Source organism: Alexandromys fortis, unplaced genomic scaffold (genome assembly GCF_014885135.2).
Source record: "Alexandromys fortis isolate MF-2015 unplaced genomic scaffold, M_Fortis_MF-2015_v1.1 scaffold_210, whole genome shotgun sequence".
In the NCBI taxonomy this organism is placed as follows: Eukaryota; Metazoa; Chordata; class Mammalia; order Rodentia; family Cricetidae; genus Alexandromys; species Alexandromys fortis.
The window spans coordinates 1,313,044-1,334,022 of NW_026068101.1; the positions used below are offsets into that span (position 1 = coordinate 1,313,044).

A 20,979-nucleotide genomic window follows, 5' to 3' on the forward strand; every position below is an offset into this window, starting at 1 on the left:
ACCTTTCCTATCCACGATCAACTGTGAACACGGAAGGCAGCTGTTTGTTTAATCTTCAGAATTACATGCTCACAGCCTTCACTCTGGATCAGCAGGCCATCTAAACTGCAAAGCCTACCCACGGAGATCTTCCTGGTTACATAAAGACGAAAGAAAGATGAAAACACATACCCTTGTCCTTCCAGTGCTTCTTCTGACCGTCCATTTCTTGTCACGATCTGCCCTCCAGCAGCAGTTACAAATTATGCATACCAACAGAAAAACTCTCCCCGAGACATGGAATCCTCGTTTCCTCAACCTAGGTCTGCAGTCTCCCCTGCTGCACAGCTGCAGCAGGACTGGAGTCACCTGACGTCTTCGGGGTGTGGAGCAGGCTGACGCAGTACAATCTGTAACTAGGCTACTAATGCTCAGACGGTAATGCCTCCCTGCTATCTGTTCAGTGTCCCTGCCGTTTGCTGCGCTACCAAATGGAGCTGCCTTTTGCAGGGGAAGGGGCAGCTGCCAAAAGAAGGCGAAAGACTCTTCCCAAAGAGCCAGCCACTAAACACGCCTGACGGATACAGAACCGCGATTGCACCCACACAGACTTCTCTTTTGGGGGGGCAGTTCAAGTGTGCTGCCTTTTTTTTTTTTTCAGTTTCACTTGTAACTCTAAACTCAACAGTTAACCCACGAGATAAAAAATGGACTGACCCAAGTGGGTCAGTAACCTCAATGTCAATGTTGGGAACCCTGCTTCTGGGCTTACTGAGGCTTAAAGCACTCATTCTGGAAGCTATGATCAGAAAAATCAATTTAGTTATGTTTATAAATTACTTCAGTGGATAAATTCTCAATTTCAGTGATTTTAGCAATTTTGTTTACATTTCTAGAAATCTACTCTATTTAATTATCCCCTGCTTCAATTCAGTCTTTTAATAAATACTAACTGCCTACCATTGCAGACACTATTAATAGATCCTTGGCTGGGGGAGAAATAGTCACCCTATGAAAACGGCATAATAAACATAAAAACAGCTGTAGCACAACGCCTGCACCACAGGACGGTTCGCGAGTCGGGCAAGGGGCTGGAGACTGAAACACACACACACACACAGAATCTCAAATAGGGCTCTCCTTGACTAATGGCCATGCCCTAGCTCTCGGGACTTTTCAGCTGCAAGCCCACCAGAAACCACTCCCCTGCCATCAGGAACTCATGGGGGTCTCGTGCCCAGAGCAGCTGCAAGCACAGGAAAACAAGCTGTTTGCTCCGACAGGCAAAGGGTCACAGAAAATTCAGGTCTGAGGGTCTGCAGCACCCAATAAACAGCTACAGTAGTTCTAATTGTTTTCAAATTTTATTAACCTTGCATTCACATTCCAGTGTAGAATGTCTTTCTGATGTCCCACAACTGGCTTAGAGTAGCAATTCAATCAGCTAAAATATTTTAAAGTACGTATGAATGCCAAAATATAATGTATATAATCTATACAGAGGTCCTGTCTCTCAGGGCTGTAACTACACTGAAACGGAGGCATTGTTCTGAAACTTGCTCTGAGTGTGTGAACTGCAAAATCTTGCAAAATCCTTAAGTGGACAGAATGCTAATGATTCATCTGTTCATGATCTGTCTCTCTTGCTCAATTAGAAATAAAAGAAAGCAATTTTAAACGAATTTTTAAAGTATTTTCAGTTCAAGAACTAATATTTCAAATCACTTGCTAAGCCCTTCCTTACATAATGCGATTATTTGAGAACGCTGCCACCAGAACACATCAAGGATGGAAATGTGCGACCTCTTCACATGAGTCAAGCATCCAAAACAACTCAACAAATACAAAATACTCCCAGGATGGTATTTTTAAACGAGCTCTTTAAAACTCAGAAGGATGGTTTGCCTTACCAGGTGGTGGTGTCTTACCTTTAATCCCAGCACTCAGAAGGCAGAGGACAATCAAGGCTGTTACAACACAGAGAAACCCTGTCTCTAAAAAACAAACCAAACCTGACAGACAAGGACAAGGAATGTAGCTAACTGGTAAGTGTGTGCACAGCAGGCTCACGGTTTGGGGTTCTAAGCCCAGCTGCAACACAACAAAAAACAAACATCAGAAGACACTACCTTCGAGTTAGGTAGTTCCTGGGGAAAGCAGCTGGCGTTTATAAAGCTCACACATCTACAGTACTAATTCTTAAAGTGCTGAGAACATGTGCAATAATACGTTCACATATTAAATGTACTTTTAGTACTGTAGACTTGTATTTAAGAAAGCAAATTGGAAACCTTTAAGTTCAGTAAGCATTCAACCTTGCAGAACGAGACTTATTTAATTTCAGTTATTACAATTTATGCTTAGTACAGAGAAAACTAGCTGGCTCATAGGTACCAACTGACATGTTTGCCCACTTCTTTCTCCGGGTTTTAAAACTGAAGTTGTTTAAGTTAGCTAAGCAAAACACTTTAATCTGGAAAGCCAATAAGGCAAATTTATGAATACAAAATTTATGGGGCATATTTTGATATCAAGCCTCAACTTTAGTGGGTTTACATACCAACCCTCCCCCCTCCCCAAATGAACCACAACCCAAAATGAGGTAGTACCGTTTTCTCTGAGAAGTGCAGAATACCAGAGGAGCCACAGCCCTTTTCTGTGTAATGCTGAATAATAAAAACAAAGACCCACAAGGAACCCACACTCATTTCTGAAGAGTACTTCCTCTAAAATTACCTATTTTTAATGTCTCTCTTTTCAGTCAAAACACTAAGTTTGTTACTATACATTTAACTAAGAAAAATAGTTCCTAATTTTAAAAAATTCTGAAAGTGTCCATAAAAAAATAAGCAAAGCAGTTAGCATGTGCAAGCCTCCCCAGCCTGACTTAAGCTTGTACCTACTGGGAAGATTTCAAGCTGAAGAAAACACGTGAAAGCCCAGCATAGCACACGCCTGTAATCAATCATTGGGGGGGAGGGGGGCAGGTGGCTCTCTGAGTTCAAGGCCAGCCAACACTAAACAGCAAGGCTAAGTAGTTTTTGTTTCAAAAGAGAAACAAAAGGACAGAGAGCACTGGGACCACACTGCTGCCCACCTCGCCCACCTCACCCACCTCACCCAGCTCTCTCAAGCTCCACTCTTCCCACTTCTTCCTTCTACTTTTAAAGTCAGCACAATTTTTGGCTTGTTTGTTTTCTTTACTATGTCTAGAGGCACAAGGAAATTAAGGAAAAAAAAACAGCCATTTGCTTGAAAAATGTGGTTAAGACACTGCTTGTATACTATTTGGAAAAGCTATAATTCCTTTTCCTATTAACTGTGGAAACTCAGAATCTTTTCCTAGTATGAAATTAATTTCAGGATTCTGAGCAACACAGGCAGGAAACTAGATGGTCTACCCTACCTACCACACCCTGTCATCTAGCGCCCTCTATGGACTAAAAGTCAGCACTTCAACACTGCCAAGCTCACTCCAGAAATGGAGAAAGGCTTGTGAGCCTTGTAACGAATGGCAACATTTAAAACATAAAAAGAGCATTTTCAAAGTCTCTTAACAACTTCACATAGTAATTTCAATAAGTGAATATTAAAATCCAGAGAAATTGAAAATGACGTTGTTCAATGAGAAAACACACACGTTACTTATAAAGGCCCAAAGTATTTCTAAATTTACAATTTTAAAAGTTAAGTCATTAACATTAACCCTTTTATTGTAATGAAAACACGTTAAGGAAATAGGTTTGAGGAATCCTCAAGGTCATTTCAAAATGCTTATAATAGCATGACTCAAACATTTTTAACTCTGCAAAAATGTCAAAATTGTCTATAAACTTATTTTTAAATCATTAACAAGTGTGAAATAGATTATCTACGGCTCACTAAGACTTTGTATACCCATCCCCATTTAGTCAGTATCGATATTTAGTTATCGAATATTCCACAGGACTGGTTTTCCATTGCCAACACTAGGTGGCACCAACATCCCAGTCTGCACCGGATTGCCTAACTGACCACCGGCACTAGCAAAAGCTCCTCTCAGTCTTCAGCGCTTCACTAGAACTGCTGCCTGGCACCAGGAAGCTAAATCAGAATGTGATGGGGAAGATAACTCTGCTAGAATTCAGACAATTATAAACAAAAGTAAAAATGATACAGGTAATAAAAAAAGGAACAAGCTTTCCTTTGTGAGCCGTCAAGCCGACCCCTGAAATGTGGGGCAGCATAAACACCCCCAGAAAATGGAGTCAGCACTGTGACAGGACCGTGGAGCCTGCACACAGGGGACATAAGATCAGAAACAGAACGCGCAGACTTTACGATAAGCAAAGGCTGGACAAACAAGTCAAAAAAAGTAAAGCACAAATGGCCAATAAATGAAATCCTAGTTTGGGCAAGAAGTTAATAAAAGGAATACAAATAAGAAAGGAGGAAGTTAAAAAATCCTATCTTCAGATGTTCCGATTCTATACATCAGAGACCCTCATGAGGCGACAAGAAGGCTCAGAATCTGATAAACGCTCCCTACAAAAAGGTTAGGATTCAAAGTTAACATTAACAAAGACACCAGCAGACTGTCTATATTAACAAAGTGCATACTGAACACAGCAGAGCAGCAACCCTCTTCATAGCTGCCTCAAAATATAAATAAAGAAACAACGCGGAGTGGGAGAGGAGGAGGCCATTTAATCACAGCCCTCAGGAGGCAGAGGCTGAGCTGAACTAAGCTCAAGGCCAGCCTGGTCTACACAGGCAGCTTCAGGTTCTAAGCCAGCCAAGGCTGCACAGAGAAAGAAACCTATTTTAAATGTAAAAGGCCTTGGAATAAACCTAGCAACAGAAGTTAAAGACCTCTACCAATAAAGAATTAAACTGAAGACGTAGCTGAAATGGCTCACTGGTTAATACTTGTTAGACCACGGTGACGTTCCTAGAATGAACATGGAAGCTCACAACCATCTTTAACTCCAGTTCCAAGAAATTCAAAACCTTCTTCTGACCTCCCTAGGCACCAGGCATTCATGTGGTACAGGTGCACACATGCAGAGAAAACATTCATACTCAAAAAATAAATCTGAAAAAAAATTAAAGAAGAAAAGATATTCCATGATCATGACTAGGCAGAATATAAAAATGACTATACTATCAAAAGCCATCTATAGATTTAATGTAATCTCCACCAAAATACTAATGACATTCTTCACAGCAGTAGAAAAATACAATCTTAACTTTCAAAAGGAAACCCAAAAGACCTCAGATAGCCAAAGCAATCAGATTGCCGTTTCAGATTAAGTCACACTACAGAGCAAGAACTAAGTAACGTGGCCCTGGCACAAAAGCAAGCACACACCCGAGAGGACCAGACAAAAACCTATACAACTACAGCCACTTGATTGATCACTGGGGAAAGGCAGCCTCTTCAACAACAGGGCTAAGAAAACTGGATATCCACATATAAAAGTATGAAACTGGACTATCCCTCAACCTACACCAAAATCAACTACAAATGGAGCACAGATCTTAAGGTAACATCCCAAACACTCAAACTCTTGGAGAGAAAACACTTTAAAATAGGCATAGGCAAGAACTTTCTGAACAAAATTTCAACTGCTCAAGAAATAAAGCCAACAAAAGATAAACAAGACCTCAAGAAATTAAAAGGTTTGGTATAGTTAAGTAGACAGCCTATAGAATGGGAGAATAAAAATCTGTATCTGGCAAGATTAATATCTAACAAAGAACTCAAAAATGGACTAATGGAAGCTCTCAAGAGATGAGATATGATACCCAATAAAAACACAAAAAAACGTTCAAACTTACTAGCCGGCAGAGAAATGCAAATTAGAAGTAAGGGAGACCCCACCTCACGTGGGTCACAACAACAGTTATTAAACACAGGCTAGTGAGCTGGCTCGGCCACCAGCAAAGACATGAGTCTCCAGGTCCAACATGGCGGAAAGAGAAAACCGATTCCTCACAGCTGTCTTGTGACCTGCACACAGAAGCCACGGCAGGCACCAGCGCGCACATGCACACACAGAAAGTAACAGATACATGTAATAAAGTATTTTTCAGTCAGTTACCAACAAATTCTAGCAAGGTTTTAGACTTAATACATTGCCAGTCATGACGGAATTCAGTAGACAGTTCCTCAAAAAAAACTAAAAATGAAATGGGCCAGAGATGGGGTTTTGTGTTTAAAAGCACTTGTTCTTGTAGAAGACCCAGGTTCAGTTCCCAGCACCCACACAATGACTTACAATCTGGCACCCTCTTTTGGCCTCCAAAGGCATCAGACATGCACGCAGTGCACATATATAAATGGAGGTATACTCATATAAATATGATAAAAGTAAACAAATCTTAAAAACAAACCTAAAAGTAACAGTAAGCACATGATCCAGATGTAGCACTCTTGGGTATCCATTTACCCAGAGGACTCCGAGTCAGCAGACTGCAGAGACTTGGACATCATCAGTGTGTAAGGCAACACTATTCACTAGCTACCATGGTACCCACCTAAACATCTAACAACCAAGAAAGGGATAAAGAAAATAAGATACATACACACAATGGCATGTTTTTCAGCCATAAAGAATGAAGTTACATTATTTGCAGATATATGGATGTAATGAAGTTAATTGTGTTAGGTGAATTAAGTCAGCCTCAGAAAGACTTATTGTGATTCCTAGAGTAAATATATACAATTACATATGTACATGTGATAGGAAAGCAGATGTCCAAACTTTCTAGAGGAATAAAGGACTGATGGAGGGGAAGAGAGGACGGGAAGAGTGAAGGAATAAGGTGGGAATGTGGCCATCTGTATGAAATGGCACTTGCTTGGGTCTGGAAAGATGGCTCTGCCATTAAGAGCATTTGCTGTTCTTGCAGAGGATCAGGTTCCCAGCCTTCTGAGACTCCATTTCCAGGGATCAGAAGTGCTCTCCTGGACTCCAGACACCACACCCACGCACAGGCAAAACACTCAAAAGGTATTTTTAAGTACTTACTTAACACAAATATCATGTCCAATATAGATCAGTTGCTAGTGCTTACTTAGCATGAATGAAACCTTGGTTTGAATACCACTCTGCATAGTGGTAGTACCTGCAATTCACAGTGTTTGGAAGGTGGAAACAGTCAGAAGTAGGTAGTTATTCTTGTTAAGTATTATTTTGTTTGTATGAATGTTTTGCCTGTGTGTGAGTGTATATATNATATATATATATACTACTTGCATGAGAGAGTGTCAAATCCTCTGGAACTGAAGTAATGAACTCGTCACAGGGTGTTAGGAACCAAATCCCAGTCATCTTCAAGAGCAAGTGCTCCTAACCACAAAGCCACCTCTAGTCACATAATGCTGTCACTTTTGTCTACATAAGACAAATCTGATTAAGTGATATAAAGAAAGCATTCTAAGACTGGGCTAAGGAGATCGTTGAATGGTTAGGAGCAGTTACAAATCTACAAGGACTTTGGTTCAAATCCCAGCACCCACGTAAGAAGCAGGACATGGTTGTGTGTGCCTTTTAACCTCCAACTGGGAAGGGTAGAGACAGGAGGACTGGAAGGGCTTCCTGGCCACGAGCCTAGACAAAAAATGGGATCTCAAACTGGAATGATAGCCAAAATGACCTTCAAATTGCGAACCTCCTATCTCTCGGTGTTGGATTACAGAAAAACTATCATACCCTCAAGTAAGTTTAGCTGGTGTCACACTCTACCTACTTCTAATGAGGGTCCAACAAGACCAGCAGCTCTCAAGGAATTATCTAGGAGGCCTGAGACTTACAGTCTTGTAGACTGAACAGCTACCAGATTCCTACACTCTCTGTCAAGAGATAACCATTGTTGGTCCACTTGGACCACAGCCTGTAAGCCACTCTGTCAAAACCCTGTGTGTGTGTGTGTGTGTGTGTGTGTGTGTGTGTGTGTGTGTGAGAGAGAGAGAGAGAGAGAGAGAGAGAGAGACAGACAGACAGACAGACAGACAGACAGACAGAGATTGTGCACGCTTGTGCACACATGCCAGATAAGTTACATGAGATAAAAAAAAATAAAGGATTTTTTGTCTCCTACTCTTAAAGAAACATACTATAGTACTTAAACAACCATGGCAAAGCAATTATAAGTACCTGCTTTTAATATATTGACTGTAATTAAGGAGATCATCAAGCTGAAAAATCTAATCTCTCATTCTTTTTATAGAAAAAAGCCGATACCTAGAGATTGTGAGAAATCATATTATTCAACTATATTTACACTATTATGTATTTACTATATTTACTTATATTTACACTATTATGTATATATTTATGGAATATACACATTTGGGTTGTTTTGTTTTCAGACAGAGTTTTTCTGTGTAGCCCTGGCTATCTTGGAACTTGCTCTGTAGACCAGATTGGCCTCAAAAATATGCCTGCTTCTGTCTCCCAAATGCTGGAATTAAAGGCTTACACACACTTGTTATATGTAAATTATTTTCTATTCCCTAGTGCGTGAACATCATAGTTTAAAAACTACTGAAAAAATTTAATGTTTAAGGACATGGAAATACTAATTACCTTGATCATTCCATATTTATACAATTATCACACTGTACCCCCTATATATCTACAATTTTATCAGTAAAAAATGATTTTTTTTAAGAATAATCTAATTTAGTTTCTAAAAATGGGCCTGGAGAGATGGCCTGCAGGCCAGAGTTTGGATCTCAGAAGTTAAGGAAGAGCCAGGTGGGTGTGGTGAGCCACCCACCAGAACAGGGTGAGGCAGCAGAGACAGGGAATCCTTGCCTGAAGGTAGAGTAGGGACAAGAGGATTCCCAGCCTCAGCCTTAGGGTACACACTGTCTCTGCACAAACACTCAGGGGAGAAGGTCCAGCTATAGAGTTGAGTAAATCAGGTGGTAGTGGTGCACACCTTCAATCTCAGCTCTGGGGAGGCAGAGACAAGCACATCTCTTGTGAGTTTGATGCCAGCCTGCTCTACACAGAGAAACCCTGTCTCCACAAAAAAAAAAAAAAAAAAAAAAAAAAAAAAAAAAACTGACTCTCTTGAAGGAAAGATACTGTTTCCTTAAAAGTCAGCACCCAACCCATTCTTCAGGGTCCTTACTGAGCCTTCAAAGGCATTGCTACTCTTTATTCTTTTGGTTTTTTTGAGACAGGGTTTCTCAGTAGCTTTGGGGCCTGCCCTGTAGATCAGGCTGACCTCGAACTCACAGAGATCCTCCCGCCTCTGCCTCTGGGCGCTGAGATTAAAGGCTCATACCACCACCCTCACCCGTGTACTCTTCTTTTCATTCTAAACCACTGCTATAGATCCCTAGGTTTACTGAAAGCAATCTAAGTTTGGGGAGGTAGCATGAAGGTAGAAGGTGACTTCACAGATATTTCACACACACTGCTCACACGGCCCGGCAGGACACCCTGCTGCTCTGTGCTTCACTGTCCCGTCTTTGGTTCCCCTAAGCCATAGTACTGCATCGGAGTCCCTTCCAATCCTCCTTTTACTAAAGCCTGGCCCTTCCTTCACTTCCCTGTGCTGCTTCTAAATCACCTGCTTACTCTCCTGTACTAAGCACAATTGGAAGACAGGGTGTGTCAAGTATTCTCTGCTAACTAAGGCTGCTTCCAGATCTAGACTATCATTTCAGAAGCCTGGCTAGGTCACACTATCTTACTGCCCCTGCCGATTTTCCCTGTCAGTTATCCCAAATGCTTTTTACCAAAGACTCTTGGAGTTTTTTGTTGCTGCTTTGGTGCTCTGGAGTCAGGGATGGGGGCACATGACTCCTCATTTGTTTAAGTACATCACACAGAGACCACAGACTGTTTACTAAGACAGGGTCTCTCACTGACCCTCGAGCTTGCAGACTCAGCCCAGCTAGCCTGACTGCGTCCAGTGTCCCGGGATTACAGGCGGGCCACCATACCTGCAAGCTTTTATGTGAATTCTGGTCACAAGTGATTAAGCCACTGAGCCATCTCCCCAGAACCTGTCCTTTACCGTAATCTCTATCTGAAGTCCTGTCACTGTCCTAAGTGACTTGAATGCACATGCAATACTTTTCAACCTTTGGCCTCAGTAACTTTCTTCAGGGTCAAACCTCTTATACTCAACCACTTATAATCAAAGCTACTTTATGATCAACCCAAAATGCTTTTGCTTTAAAATTCTAAACTCAATGTCCAACAAGCACATGCATCTTACTGTTTTCCCATAACATTCTGAGTCAGTTTTATTCTATATATATATTTCGGTTCTTAGCCTAATTTGCACCTAGAGTGCACTCCATCTACCCCTCTCTATCAACTCCTATAGGATGCCAGCCTATCATTTCAAGGACTGCTGACTCTTTATCATTGTTCTCTACTCTCTTGGCTCACCGTCCATCCACTGCCCCTGTACCAAAACAGAACTACCTCAAATAAAACCTTCTCTCGATTCTCTACCCAGGCTGCTCGGCACACTGGAAGTCAATAGAGCCTAGCACGCACAGGCCCTGAGTAAGTCACTGTACCACACATCAATGACTAAGCTCTTAACGCACTGTCCTTGCATCCCTAGTTGAAAACATTTCATAACTTTGCCAAGTGTGTTTCTGCTCATTCTTAGCAAATACACACTGCTTTAACATTAATATCAAACAAGTCCTCCTTCAGCTTCAGACACAAGCCCTAGCAGTATCCACACCCATCCACACCCCTTCCCTGCTGCCCTTCTGAAGAGGCAAGCAAGCTTTTGCCTCTCCCTCTCCGTGTCTCTTTCCCATTCCCTTTATCTCAATAAACTCCACATTCAAAACGCACACACAACCCATCCACACATTTCTTTCTGCTCACTACAGCAGTATTCCCTCACCTAAACTCTGAAGTCCATCCCAGCACCTAGGATCGACCGCTCCAGACATCCTAAAGGGGTAGGGAGAATCCCCTCAACCCCATATTCCATTCCCCTGCGAGCTAACCTTTTTCTTCTTGTTCCCAAACTTATCAAGTTTAGTCTGCGTGGGTCCTGGTCCACCCACATAAGTGTGCGTATCAGGCACCTCCTGTCCTTTCTCAGTCCTTAACTCCTATGTGTTAACCATTTATCTTTGCCTTTGGTTTCCTCTTGTTCCTCTGGGGCTTTAGTTTTTAGATCCAAGTTTACGGCAAATATGCACAAGCTGTTTCCAAGTTTTTAAAGGTATGACATCAGTAAATGTCTTTGCCTCAGTACTAACATCCAAATTCAATTTGTCTTCTCCCAATCCCATTTTATTTTCTCATGTCCCCATCTCCATTTTTCATACACACATGGCAGGAACCCAGAATCTTGGCACTCTCCATATCCTTCATGTTCATATTCAAACAGGGAATTGTTGTGGGAATTTTGATCACACTCTGATGCTCCCTAGACTGCCAATAAAGTTTGCTTTGAATCAGAGGGCAGAGATAACTACTAGCTGACCAGAATGAGTCATAGGGGTTTTGGAGGGCCGAGGACAGATAGACACAGAGAGTAGAGGTGTGGGCTTACTCTCGAAGAGGAGGGCAGAACCCAGAAATGGGTTGCTTCTCTGATCGTTCATGTTCTTACCCCAATATCTGACTCCCAAGTTTTTACTGATAAAGATAGTTAGATAAACGCTATAGGAAATCTCTATGCTCAGTTCATTATCTGAACATTCAGAATCTCCTCTTGTAACAGAGAATTTGCACACTGGTCTGACACTAGCCAGTGCTAGCTAATATGTAAGTATATTCAGTAAATACAACGTAATTGCTATATATTTAAATAGAAAACACAGCTACCAATGCTAAGAAAAAATGTTGCTGGGACCCACCCATGTAATTTCACACTCACAGCTCATCTCCTAATATTATTCTCCTATATTCAGAGACCAAAGCCTAGCATAATGGTCATCAAAGCGTTTTCACCTAGCAACTGATGGAAGCAGATGCAGGCAGAGACCCACAGCCAAACATGAGGAGGAGCTATGGGAATCCTGTGGAAGTTGGGGAGGTAAGAATTGTAGGGAGCAAGGTGTCACGCATACTACAAAAACAAAATAAAGCAAAACAAAAACCACAGAATCAACTAACCGGGGCTCATAGGGGCTCATAGAGGACTGAACCAACAACAAGGGACTCTGTGTGGCTCCGGCCTGGGTCCTCTGCATATGTTACCACTGTGTAGCTTGGTGTTCTTGTGGGGTTTCTAAGAGTGGGAACAAGGGCTGTCTCTGACTCTTTTGCCTTCTTTGGAGCCCCTATGCCTCATAGCAGGTTGCCTCACCCAGCCTTAATATGAAGGGATGTACATAGTCTTACTGTAACTTGGTATGCCATATTTGGTTGCTATGTCTGTCCTTCCAGAAGGGAAAGGGAGTAGAGGTGAATCCAGGGGAGCAGGGAGGGGAAACTGTGGTAGGGATGGAATATATGAGAGAAGAATAAATAAAAAGAAAAAATGTGTGCAAAAAATGGTAAATATTGAGTTAAAAATATATATGGGTAATCTGAGCTTTTCATAAATTCAGAGCATGCTTCAATTAATTATTTTCTGAAAAATATCTATATTTAATGTCTAGTCTCATACCTCTCACTAGAAAAATAATGCATATATACTAAAAACATGCTACAGAAATGGTCATGCTTCACAAATTTGATATGAAATCATTTCTAAGCTAAACTAAACACATCTGAAAAGACTGTTTTATATCCCTTGCTTGTCATGTTATCAGTAACACTGAAAAAAAAATATATCATGTAAGATAACTTTAATAATTTTTTTCTGGTTCCATGATGCAATGTTAACTATGGAAAAGATAACCTCAAGGGTGAGTGTTGAGTAGAAGGGAAGTACGTAGAATTAATACTCAAAACTTTTTTTGTATTCTTGTTTTTTGAGGCAAATTCACAATAATCCTCCTGCCTTAGCCTCCAGAGTTCAGTTTGGATTACAGGTGTTATACCACCATAGTTGTCTGACTTTTATTAATTTTTTGTGTAAGCGTCTCACCTGCGTGTGTGCCTGTGCATCACCTGTGTCTGGTGCCCATAGGGGTCACAAGAGGCATCAGATGCCCCAGAACTGGAGGCACAGCAGGCTGGGAGGCGAAGCTGATCTCGTGGAGGATGAGAGAGCAGCAGGTGCCCTTAGCCACCGAGCTACCTTTCCAGCCCCTCAGAACTAAGCTTTTTAACTGAACTAGTGCAGTAGAGTCTAATCAGCATGTTGTACTAGACACTATGAACATCTGCTACAAAACGTTATCTGTGTTCCACGGTAAGCCAGAAAGCTGGTGAGACAGTGCATGGGTTGATTACCTGAAGTTTTACTCAGCTCTGATGAAAACACAGCCGACAGTGATCTGGCCTCTTTCTCCGTATCAGAAGGAAGCTTTTTCTCTGCTTCTTTCATAAGTACTTTGGGTTTAACTACGCTGCCCGTTTCTGCCTGTGGTTCCACAGCAGAAACGTCTGAAGACAATAAGGATCCCCTAGATACACTGGACCTATCTTTGGAGAATGCTTCTGGAACATGGACTTCATCTTTAGGATGCATATTCTTGAAAGAAAGGTCACGGGGCAATTCTGAACAAGGGGGTGACCCAGCCCCACTCTGGACATGAGCAATTTCACTTCTGCCGGATACTTCTAGGCCAGAGTATTCCTTGGCTAATTTAGGAGAAGAATCGGCTTTAGAACGGACAAACGTGGGAAATTCATCTATTATCTCAATTGGAGATGAATCTGAAAATGTTTCACTTTCTTTTATTTTGTCTTCCTTAGAAGTAATCAAGTCATCATTTGAATAAATCGCAGTATTGAGCTCTTCCATCTGCAGAGGAATCCTCTCCTTGTTGGTCAGTGTTGGAACTGCATTCGCTGCAGCATCTCTTGTAATATGTAAACTGGGCTGGAAAGCCTCCAAGTACGGCTTTCCTACCTCCTGGGGTGAAGCACTGAACCTGTCCTTGGGTGTGTGTGGTGTTACTGTCTCGGACGCGTCAGTGAGACTCTCCTTCATCACCATCACGGCTTCCTCTTGTGGTTGTGGAACTTCGGGAATTGAATCATCACTAAACAAGTCAACTGGTTCAGAATCAGGTGAGGAATCCTCCACTAGCTCAGAGTGCTCAGGCACCAATTTCTCAAATTTCGCTATTTCTGAATAATTAGAGAAATCTGGACTTGGTTCAGTGGAGAGCTTTGTTTCTTTAATTAAATCACACGCAATGGATATGTAAGGAGTTTCTGTCTCCTGAGCAGCTGCAGTAATGCTTTCAGGCTCTTTAATGTCCTCCTTTACTCCTGAAGCTTTCAGCGCTACATTCATGGCTTCTTCATATGGTGGGGGATTTTCAGGCTCAGGCTTTATGCTGTCGTAACCAACTGATGGGGGTGCTTCTGGCGGGGATCCGCTGGGCTGCGCTACAGGAGCACCAGCAGCATTTGGAAGGAGAGAGCTTAAGGGTGCTTCCATAACAATGTCAGGCAAAACTGGGGAAGGAGTTGCTTCAGATTCTTCAAATGATGGGCAAAGCTGTGCTGTGGGGTAGAGTGATTCCTGTACAGCTTCTGATGTCTGGACCAAGTCCATTTTCGTTTCATAAGCCATCTTTGTTCCCGTGGCTTCATTCAGTTCACTTTCACATGCTTCCTGAACTAAATCTGGTGTCAGACCTTCCGGCACGTTTGCCACTTCTGCCTCCGTCACCTTTGATAAGTTATCTGTTGTGACATAATCTGCCTCAGAGTCCTGTGCTGCTACAAGGAACGGGTTTGATGTTTTGGGGCTAGTCTTCTCTGTGATAATTTGGGCCTTCCTTTCTTCTATTTTCTTTTCATCTGTTTTATTTTCTGAAGTATGATCTTCTAGCAGAGGGAAAATGTTTGCTGCACTGCTATCAGAGGCACAGGTGATGTACGCTCTGGAGCCATCCCTCACAGGCTCTGAGGTGCCGGGGAGAGAGGCGTCATCAGGACCACTTTCACTATCTTTTCCAGGACTTTTTTGCTCCAGGTTATCTTCGAAGCACTTTTTATGCACTCTACTCTCCAGATAAGCTGCGGCAGCCAACAGGTCCCTAGTCTCCTCACCAGTGTCTTTCACTTCCCACGCCTGCTCAAACGGCTTAAAGTCTGCATACTCTTCCCTCATTGGTGCTACCCCTGACCCTTGCATTGCACTAAAAATGTCCTTTGTCTTTTCCGGAGACATAACTCTGTCTTCTTTAACCACTTCAGTGAGGGTCACAGGCGACTCCTGTCGACCACTAACTAAATCCTCTTTGTCTTTCCTCCCCACAGTAACTTCTTCCTTAGTGTTTTCTACCAGCATGGTTGACACTGCTTTTGGAGAAGCTGCGAATGATGATCCCATTTCTGAATATTCTAATTCTGAAAACTCTGTTAAATCTCTATCTACAAATGGATTTGTTGCCCTCACTGGCAACTCTTTAGAAGCTTCATTGAAAGTTTCTTCAATGGTTCCTCCTGCGGATGGGACCGCTGATACATGACCAAGGTACTCGCGCTCTTTAAAAGAAATGGCTGAGAGAGGAGACAGAGAAGGAAGAGAGGCAGCAGTCTCAAGCGGGACAGATGGGAAATCCTCTTGAGCAGGCGGAACAGTGTCACCTGGCTGCTCCTTCAAATCCATGCTTTTTTCTGTGGCCATGGACAGAAAGGGAAATTAGAGAAAGCCAGTGTTCTTGGACAGAATGCAAGTTTTATGACAGATTCATAAAAGTGTTAGTAAAAACTGACTATTAAAAATGAAATGCTAACAGCATTTAGTTATAAATACACATAGACTTGGATCATTACTGAAAATATCAAACTAGAGTCAGTTTTTAAAAGTACTGGCTATTGCAGAACATAGTTAATGTTTCTACCACACAGTAGCCAAGTGAGGACTCTAAATACTCTCATTACAAAGAAATTCAAAATATCTAAGATGATGGCAATATTAACCAGCTTGACCTAACCATGCAACAATGAATGTACTGAATCACCACGCTGTACCTTGTAAATATAGCTATTAATTTAAAGTACCTAAAGAAAAAACTGACATGCGGTTTCAGAAGCAGTTACCTACTATGCAGAGACATAAATCAAATCTGAAAAAAAACTTCAAGTATTTACTAACTGAAAAAAAACTACTTTTAACTAGTTTAAAGAGAAAATAAGATTTGATGAGTAACCAGCTGTATAAACTCAACAGGGTACTGGATTATCAAAAGCCAAAGACAGGCATTTCTTTATATAAAGGCCTGTGGCTATAAAATGGCAAACTATTTAAAGAAAATGAATTGTTATTATGTAAATATAAATCAAGGGTCCAAGAAATCCTTACATCATTCCAATTACGAATCAAACCCTGCCTCCCTTGGATGTAGCATATAAAATGCAAATTTAGGTGTTTTTTGTTTTTCGGTAAAAACAACGTTCTTGAACCAATGCTTACTTTCAGTAAATCCAAAGTACTCTGTTGAATTAACCCTAGATTGACAGAATACACAGAGACAAAGGCTGGCAGAAAGAACTTGCCTGCAGAGGAGGGTATCACAGGCTCAGATGCAGCAGGAAGAGCAAAAAGGGTCTCATCTGAAAAACAAACAGAATACGACCTCAGCAGAAATACAAGCAGGCTGGAGGAGTAAAGGAAGAGACCAAGCGAGGGGCAGTTCACAATGAGCTAACCACGTCTTTAGAGGAAAGGCTAGGTCAGGTAGAAAGGAAGTAAGAATGCATGACTAAAGGTCAGTCCCTTCTAAAATGCTTCTCAAGAGGCAGCAGAGCTTGTTCCCACTGGATTTTAACCACAGCTGCTTTCCACACAGTAACATCACTTCATCCAAGGCTTTATTTACATTTGCAGTGAGATAAATTGTCTTGTCCTACTCCAGTGAAAACCTAAAGATTAATATGACAAAATTAATAACTATTTCATTTCATTGTTTCTTCCCAACATATGTTCCACTTAGAACACTTTCTGAGAATTATGCATTCTCTCTTACATTCTTAAAAGCAATTGTACAGTGAGTATACAATGCTGAGGACAGTCATGACTGTCCAAACGCCACACAGGAACAAAGTCATCGTGCCCCTTCTTATTATCATTATTACCTTCTCATTTGTTTCAAGTACTTTACACCAGAGAATTCACCCGACTACCACCCTACTGCCATAATGGTGGTAAGAGATTTCTCTTAAAACTAGACAAGAAACTTACTCAAGTACCCATGACTAGCATGAGAAACTTACATAGTTTAGCTCCAGTCTTTCCTATATGAAATAGAGAAATGTTTGCACCCTGCCCACATTTTTATGTTGAATCTTTACCCCCTATATCAGATGTTCAGATGGAGCTTTGGAGGTTACCAGAGTTAGGTGAGGTTCTGAAAATGAGGCTCTGGTCCAATGTGATACCAGAGGAGCAAGCACACAGAGAGAGAGGAGGAAACTGCCAGGTAAAAACAGGCTGCCTCGCCAACCGAATGGGGAAAGACCTTCAACTCCACATCAGACAGAGAACTGACCTCCAGAATACATGAAGAACGCCAAGAAATTAGACATCAAAATACCAAATAATCCAATTTTAAAAATGGGGTACAGTTCTAAACAGAATTCTCAAAAGAAGAATCTCAAATGGCCTAATGACACTTAAGAAAATGTTCAACATCCTTAGTCATTAGAGAAATGCAAATCAAAACTCTGAGATTCCATCTTACACCAGTCAGAATGGCCAAGATCAAAAACACTGATGACAACTTATGCTGGAAAAGATGCAGAGTAAGGGGAACACTCCTCCATTGCTGGTGGAAGTCCAAACTTGTACAGCCACTTTGGAAATTAGTATGGAGGTTTCTGAGAAAATTGGAATCAATCTACCTCAAGACCCAGCTATACCACTCTTGGGCATATACCCAAAGGATGCACACTCACACCACAAGGACATTTGCTCAACTGTGTTCAAAGCAGTATTATTTATCCATAATAGTCAGGACCTGGAAACCACCTTGATGCCCCTCAACCGAAGAGCAGCAGACAAGGAAAATGTGGTACATTTACACAGTGGAGTACTACTCAGCCGTAAAAAAAAAATGAAGCATGGATGTAACTAGAAAAAAACATCCTGAGTGAGGTAACCCAGACCCAGAAAGACAAACACGGTATGAACTCACTCATAATTGGATATCAGACAAACAGCAAAGGATAACAAGCCTATAGCCCACAACCCCAGAGAAGCTAGGTAACAAGGAGAACCCTAAAAGAGGCATGAATGGATCCCCCTGGGAAGGGGAAATAGACAAGATCTCCTGAGAAAATTTAGGGGGGGGGGCAGAAGAAAAGGGGGAGGTGAGAAGGGGAGGAGGAGGAGGACTTGAGGGAACAGGATGGCTGAGGTGGGGGAAGGACAGAGGGAGAACAAGGAAAGAGATATCTTGATTGAAGGAGCCATTATGGGGTTAACACAAAACCTAGCATTAGGGAAATTCCCAGGAATCACAAAGATGACCCCAGCTATGACCCTAAGCATTAGTGGAGAGGGTGCCTGAACTGGCCTTGTCCTGTAGTCAGATTGATGACATCATTGTCATCATAGAACCTTCATCCAGCAACTGATGGGAGCAGATGCAGAGATCCACAGCTAAGCACTGGGCAGAGCTCCCAGAGTCCAGCCGAAGAGAAGGAGGAGCAATAATACGAGCAAAGGGATCAAGACCGTGATGAGGATACCCACAGAAATCGCTGACCTGAGCTAGTGGGAGCTCACTGACTCTGGTCTGACAGCAGAGGAACCAGCATAGGATCAAACTAGGCCCTCTGAACATGGGTGACAGCTGTGTGGCCGGGGCAGTCTGTGGGACACTGGCCGTGAGACCAGGATCTATTCCTACTGCTTGTACTGGCTTTTTGGAGCCCATTCTCTTTGGAGAAATACCTTGCTCAGTCTAGATATAGGGGGGAGGGCCTCAGTCTTGCCTCAGAGTGATATGACAGAGTCTGTTGACTCCCCATGAGAAAGAAGCCTTACCCTCTCTGAGGAGAGGATAGGGGTGGGGGAGGGGAAGGTGGGGGAAGCAGGAGGAGGGGAGAGAGTGGGAACTGGGATTGGTATGTAAAATGAGAAGATTGTTTTAAAAAATAAAGAAAAAAGAGGCTGCCTCACAATAAAATCTTCTGACTTGAATCTTCTCAGTCTCAAGCACTGTGAGAAGTGTCTGTTGTGTAAGCCACCCGTCTGACATTCTGTACTAAGCAGACAGTACAGTATATATTAGAATGTTAACCCTGCGTGTGCCTGTGGCTAGAAGGCTCAGAAAACTAAAGCTCTTCTGCTTCATACTAGGAAGGACTCTATCACAGGACTACTTGGAACAACTCAAGGCATCAAGGAATAACAGGAAAGCTTTTCTTCTGCAAAGAGGACCCAATAAATTTTGAAAGATGCTTTTTTTCTTTTTGGTTTTTCAAGGCAGGGTTTCTCTGTGTAGCTTTGGAGCCCGTACTGGAACTCACTCTGTTGATTAGGCTGGCCCTGAACTCAGAGATCCCCCTACCTCTGTCCCCTGAGTGGTGGGATTAAAGGCAAGGTATGCACCATCACTGCCCGGCTGCTTCTACCAGGAAATACAAGAAAGACAAGGATGATTAAAACAGATAAAAGATGTATATAGCTAACAGGAATACAGATTTGTCTTCCACGTCCCCTTGATAAACAGGGGATAGCTAACTTTATAATGCCAAATGAGTTAGTTGTGACTGAAACCCTACAGGGCACAATGTCATATTTAAAAGTATTCTTAGATGAAACAGAAAATGATTATGTTTAAAAGAGTCACCGTAAGGCAGGCATGGCAAAAAACTGTAATCCCAATCTATTCAGTGCCTTGACATGGGAGAATCACTTGAGTTCACAAGTTCAAGATGAGCTTCAACAGCATGGCCAGACAAGAGGTCACAAACAAAAGGAAGAGTAACGAAAAACAGTAAAAAGTAAGCGTCTCCTAGAACCTACAATGAGTAGGTAGGAAAGACCACTAACCCAAACCAAGAAGACAGCAATGCCTCGGGAAACTATCACAGTGTACAACAGGTACACATCTAAAAGTCTGCCTTGTTACCTGACTCTCCTACTTTCATTTTTGCTGGCATGATAAAATTTCCTCACAGAATGTGACCCAGGGGAGAAAGGATTTATCTACCAATCCCAGGTTACAGTCCATAAGTATAGGGAAGTCACAGCAAGAACTTCCAACAGCAAGAAGTCACTGCATACCCAGTCAAGAGCCAGAGACACTAATGGATACACGCTTGCTTGTGCTCGGCTCCATTTCTCAGAGACCCCTGCCTAGGAAACAACGTAACCTTCACAGTCTTTCCACAACAGTTAACTAGACAGTCCAGAAGCCAACCTAATACAGACAGCTCCATATAAAGGCTCTCTTCCCAGGGGACTCTAGACGGCGTCAAGATGACAATATCATCACAGTGATAATAGGTAAATTATGTAATTTCTCACTTATAAAAGTGTTTCCGCTAAGACAACACTTCATATAGCTATTTTAAAAAAGATTTTGGACAAAACTAAAGTATTCATTCAGATGGAACAATTTTTAAAAAGCAAATTTTTTAACAAAATTGTGTCTTCTACAGAATCTGTGGAGTCAATGATTCTGAAGTTATTCCATTTGGAAAGTGAGCTAACATATACTGTTAAAACTAAAGAAAAGCAAATTAATTTAAATTGTGCCAAATTTTTCAAGGGTTTCTTAAAATGCATCTAATTTTTTAAATCTAGTACCAGAATCCCCCCCCCTCCAAAATAACCTTAGCTGCCGGGCGGTGGTGGCGCACGCCTTTAATCCCAGCACTTGGGAGGCAGAGGCAGGAGGATCTCTGTGAGTTCGAGACCAGCCTGGTCTACAAGAGCTAGTTCCAGGACAGGCTCCAAAACCACAGAGAAACCCTGTCTCGAAAAACCAAA

General features: G+C 42.0%; 1 protein-coding gene across 3 annotated transcripts in view; it reads right to left on the reverse strand.

Annotated features, from left to right (window-relative positions):
• The window catches only part of Rtn4 (reticulon 4), a 58,502-nt gene that overhangs the window by 26,446 nt on the left and 11,077 nt on the right, over nucleotides 1–20,979 (reverse strand). Inside the window, exons 2-3 of one of the 3 annotated variants that reach the window (XM_050123863.1) lie at nucleotides 16,536–16,592; nucleotides 13,308–15,653 (exon numbers count right to left, since the gene is read on the reverse strand). The exons of 1 other annotated variant lie outside the window; for it this stretch is intronic. In XM_050123863.1, the coding sequence (XP_049979820.1) occupies nucleotides 13,308–15,653; nucleotides 16,536–16,592 (2,403 nt within the window). Of the gene's footprint in view, nucleotides 1–171; nucleotides 453–13,307; nucleotides 15,654–16,535; nucleotides 16,593–20,979 lie in introns of those variants that run through there. One more of the 3 variants, XM_050123865.1, reaches the window with a different exon arrangement.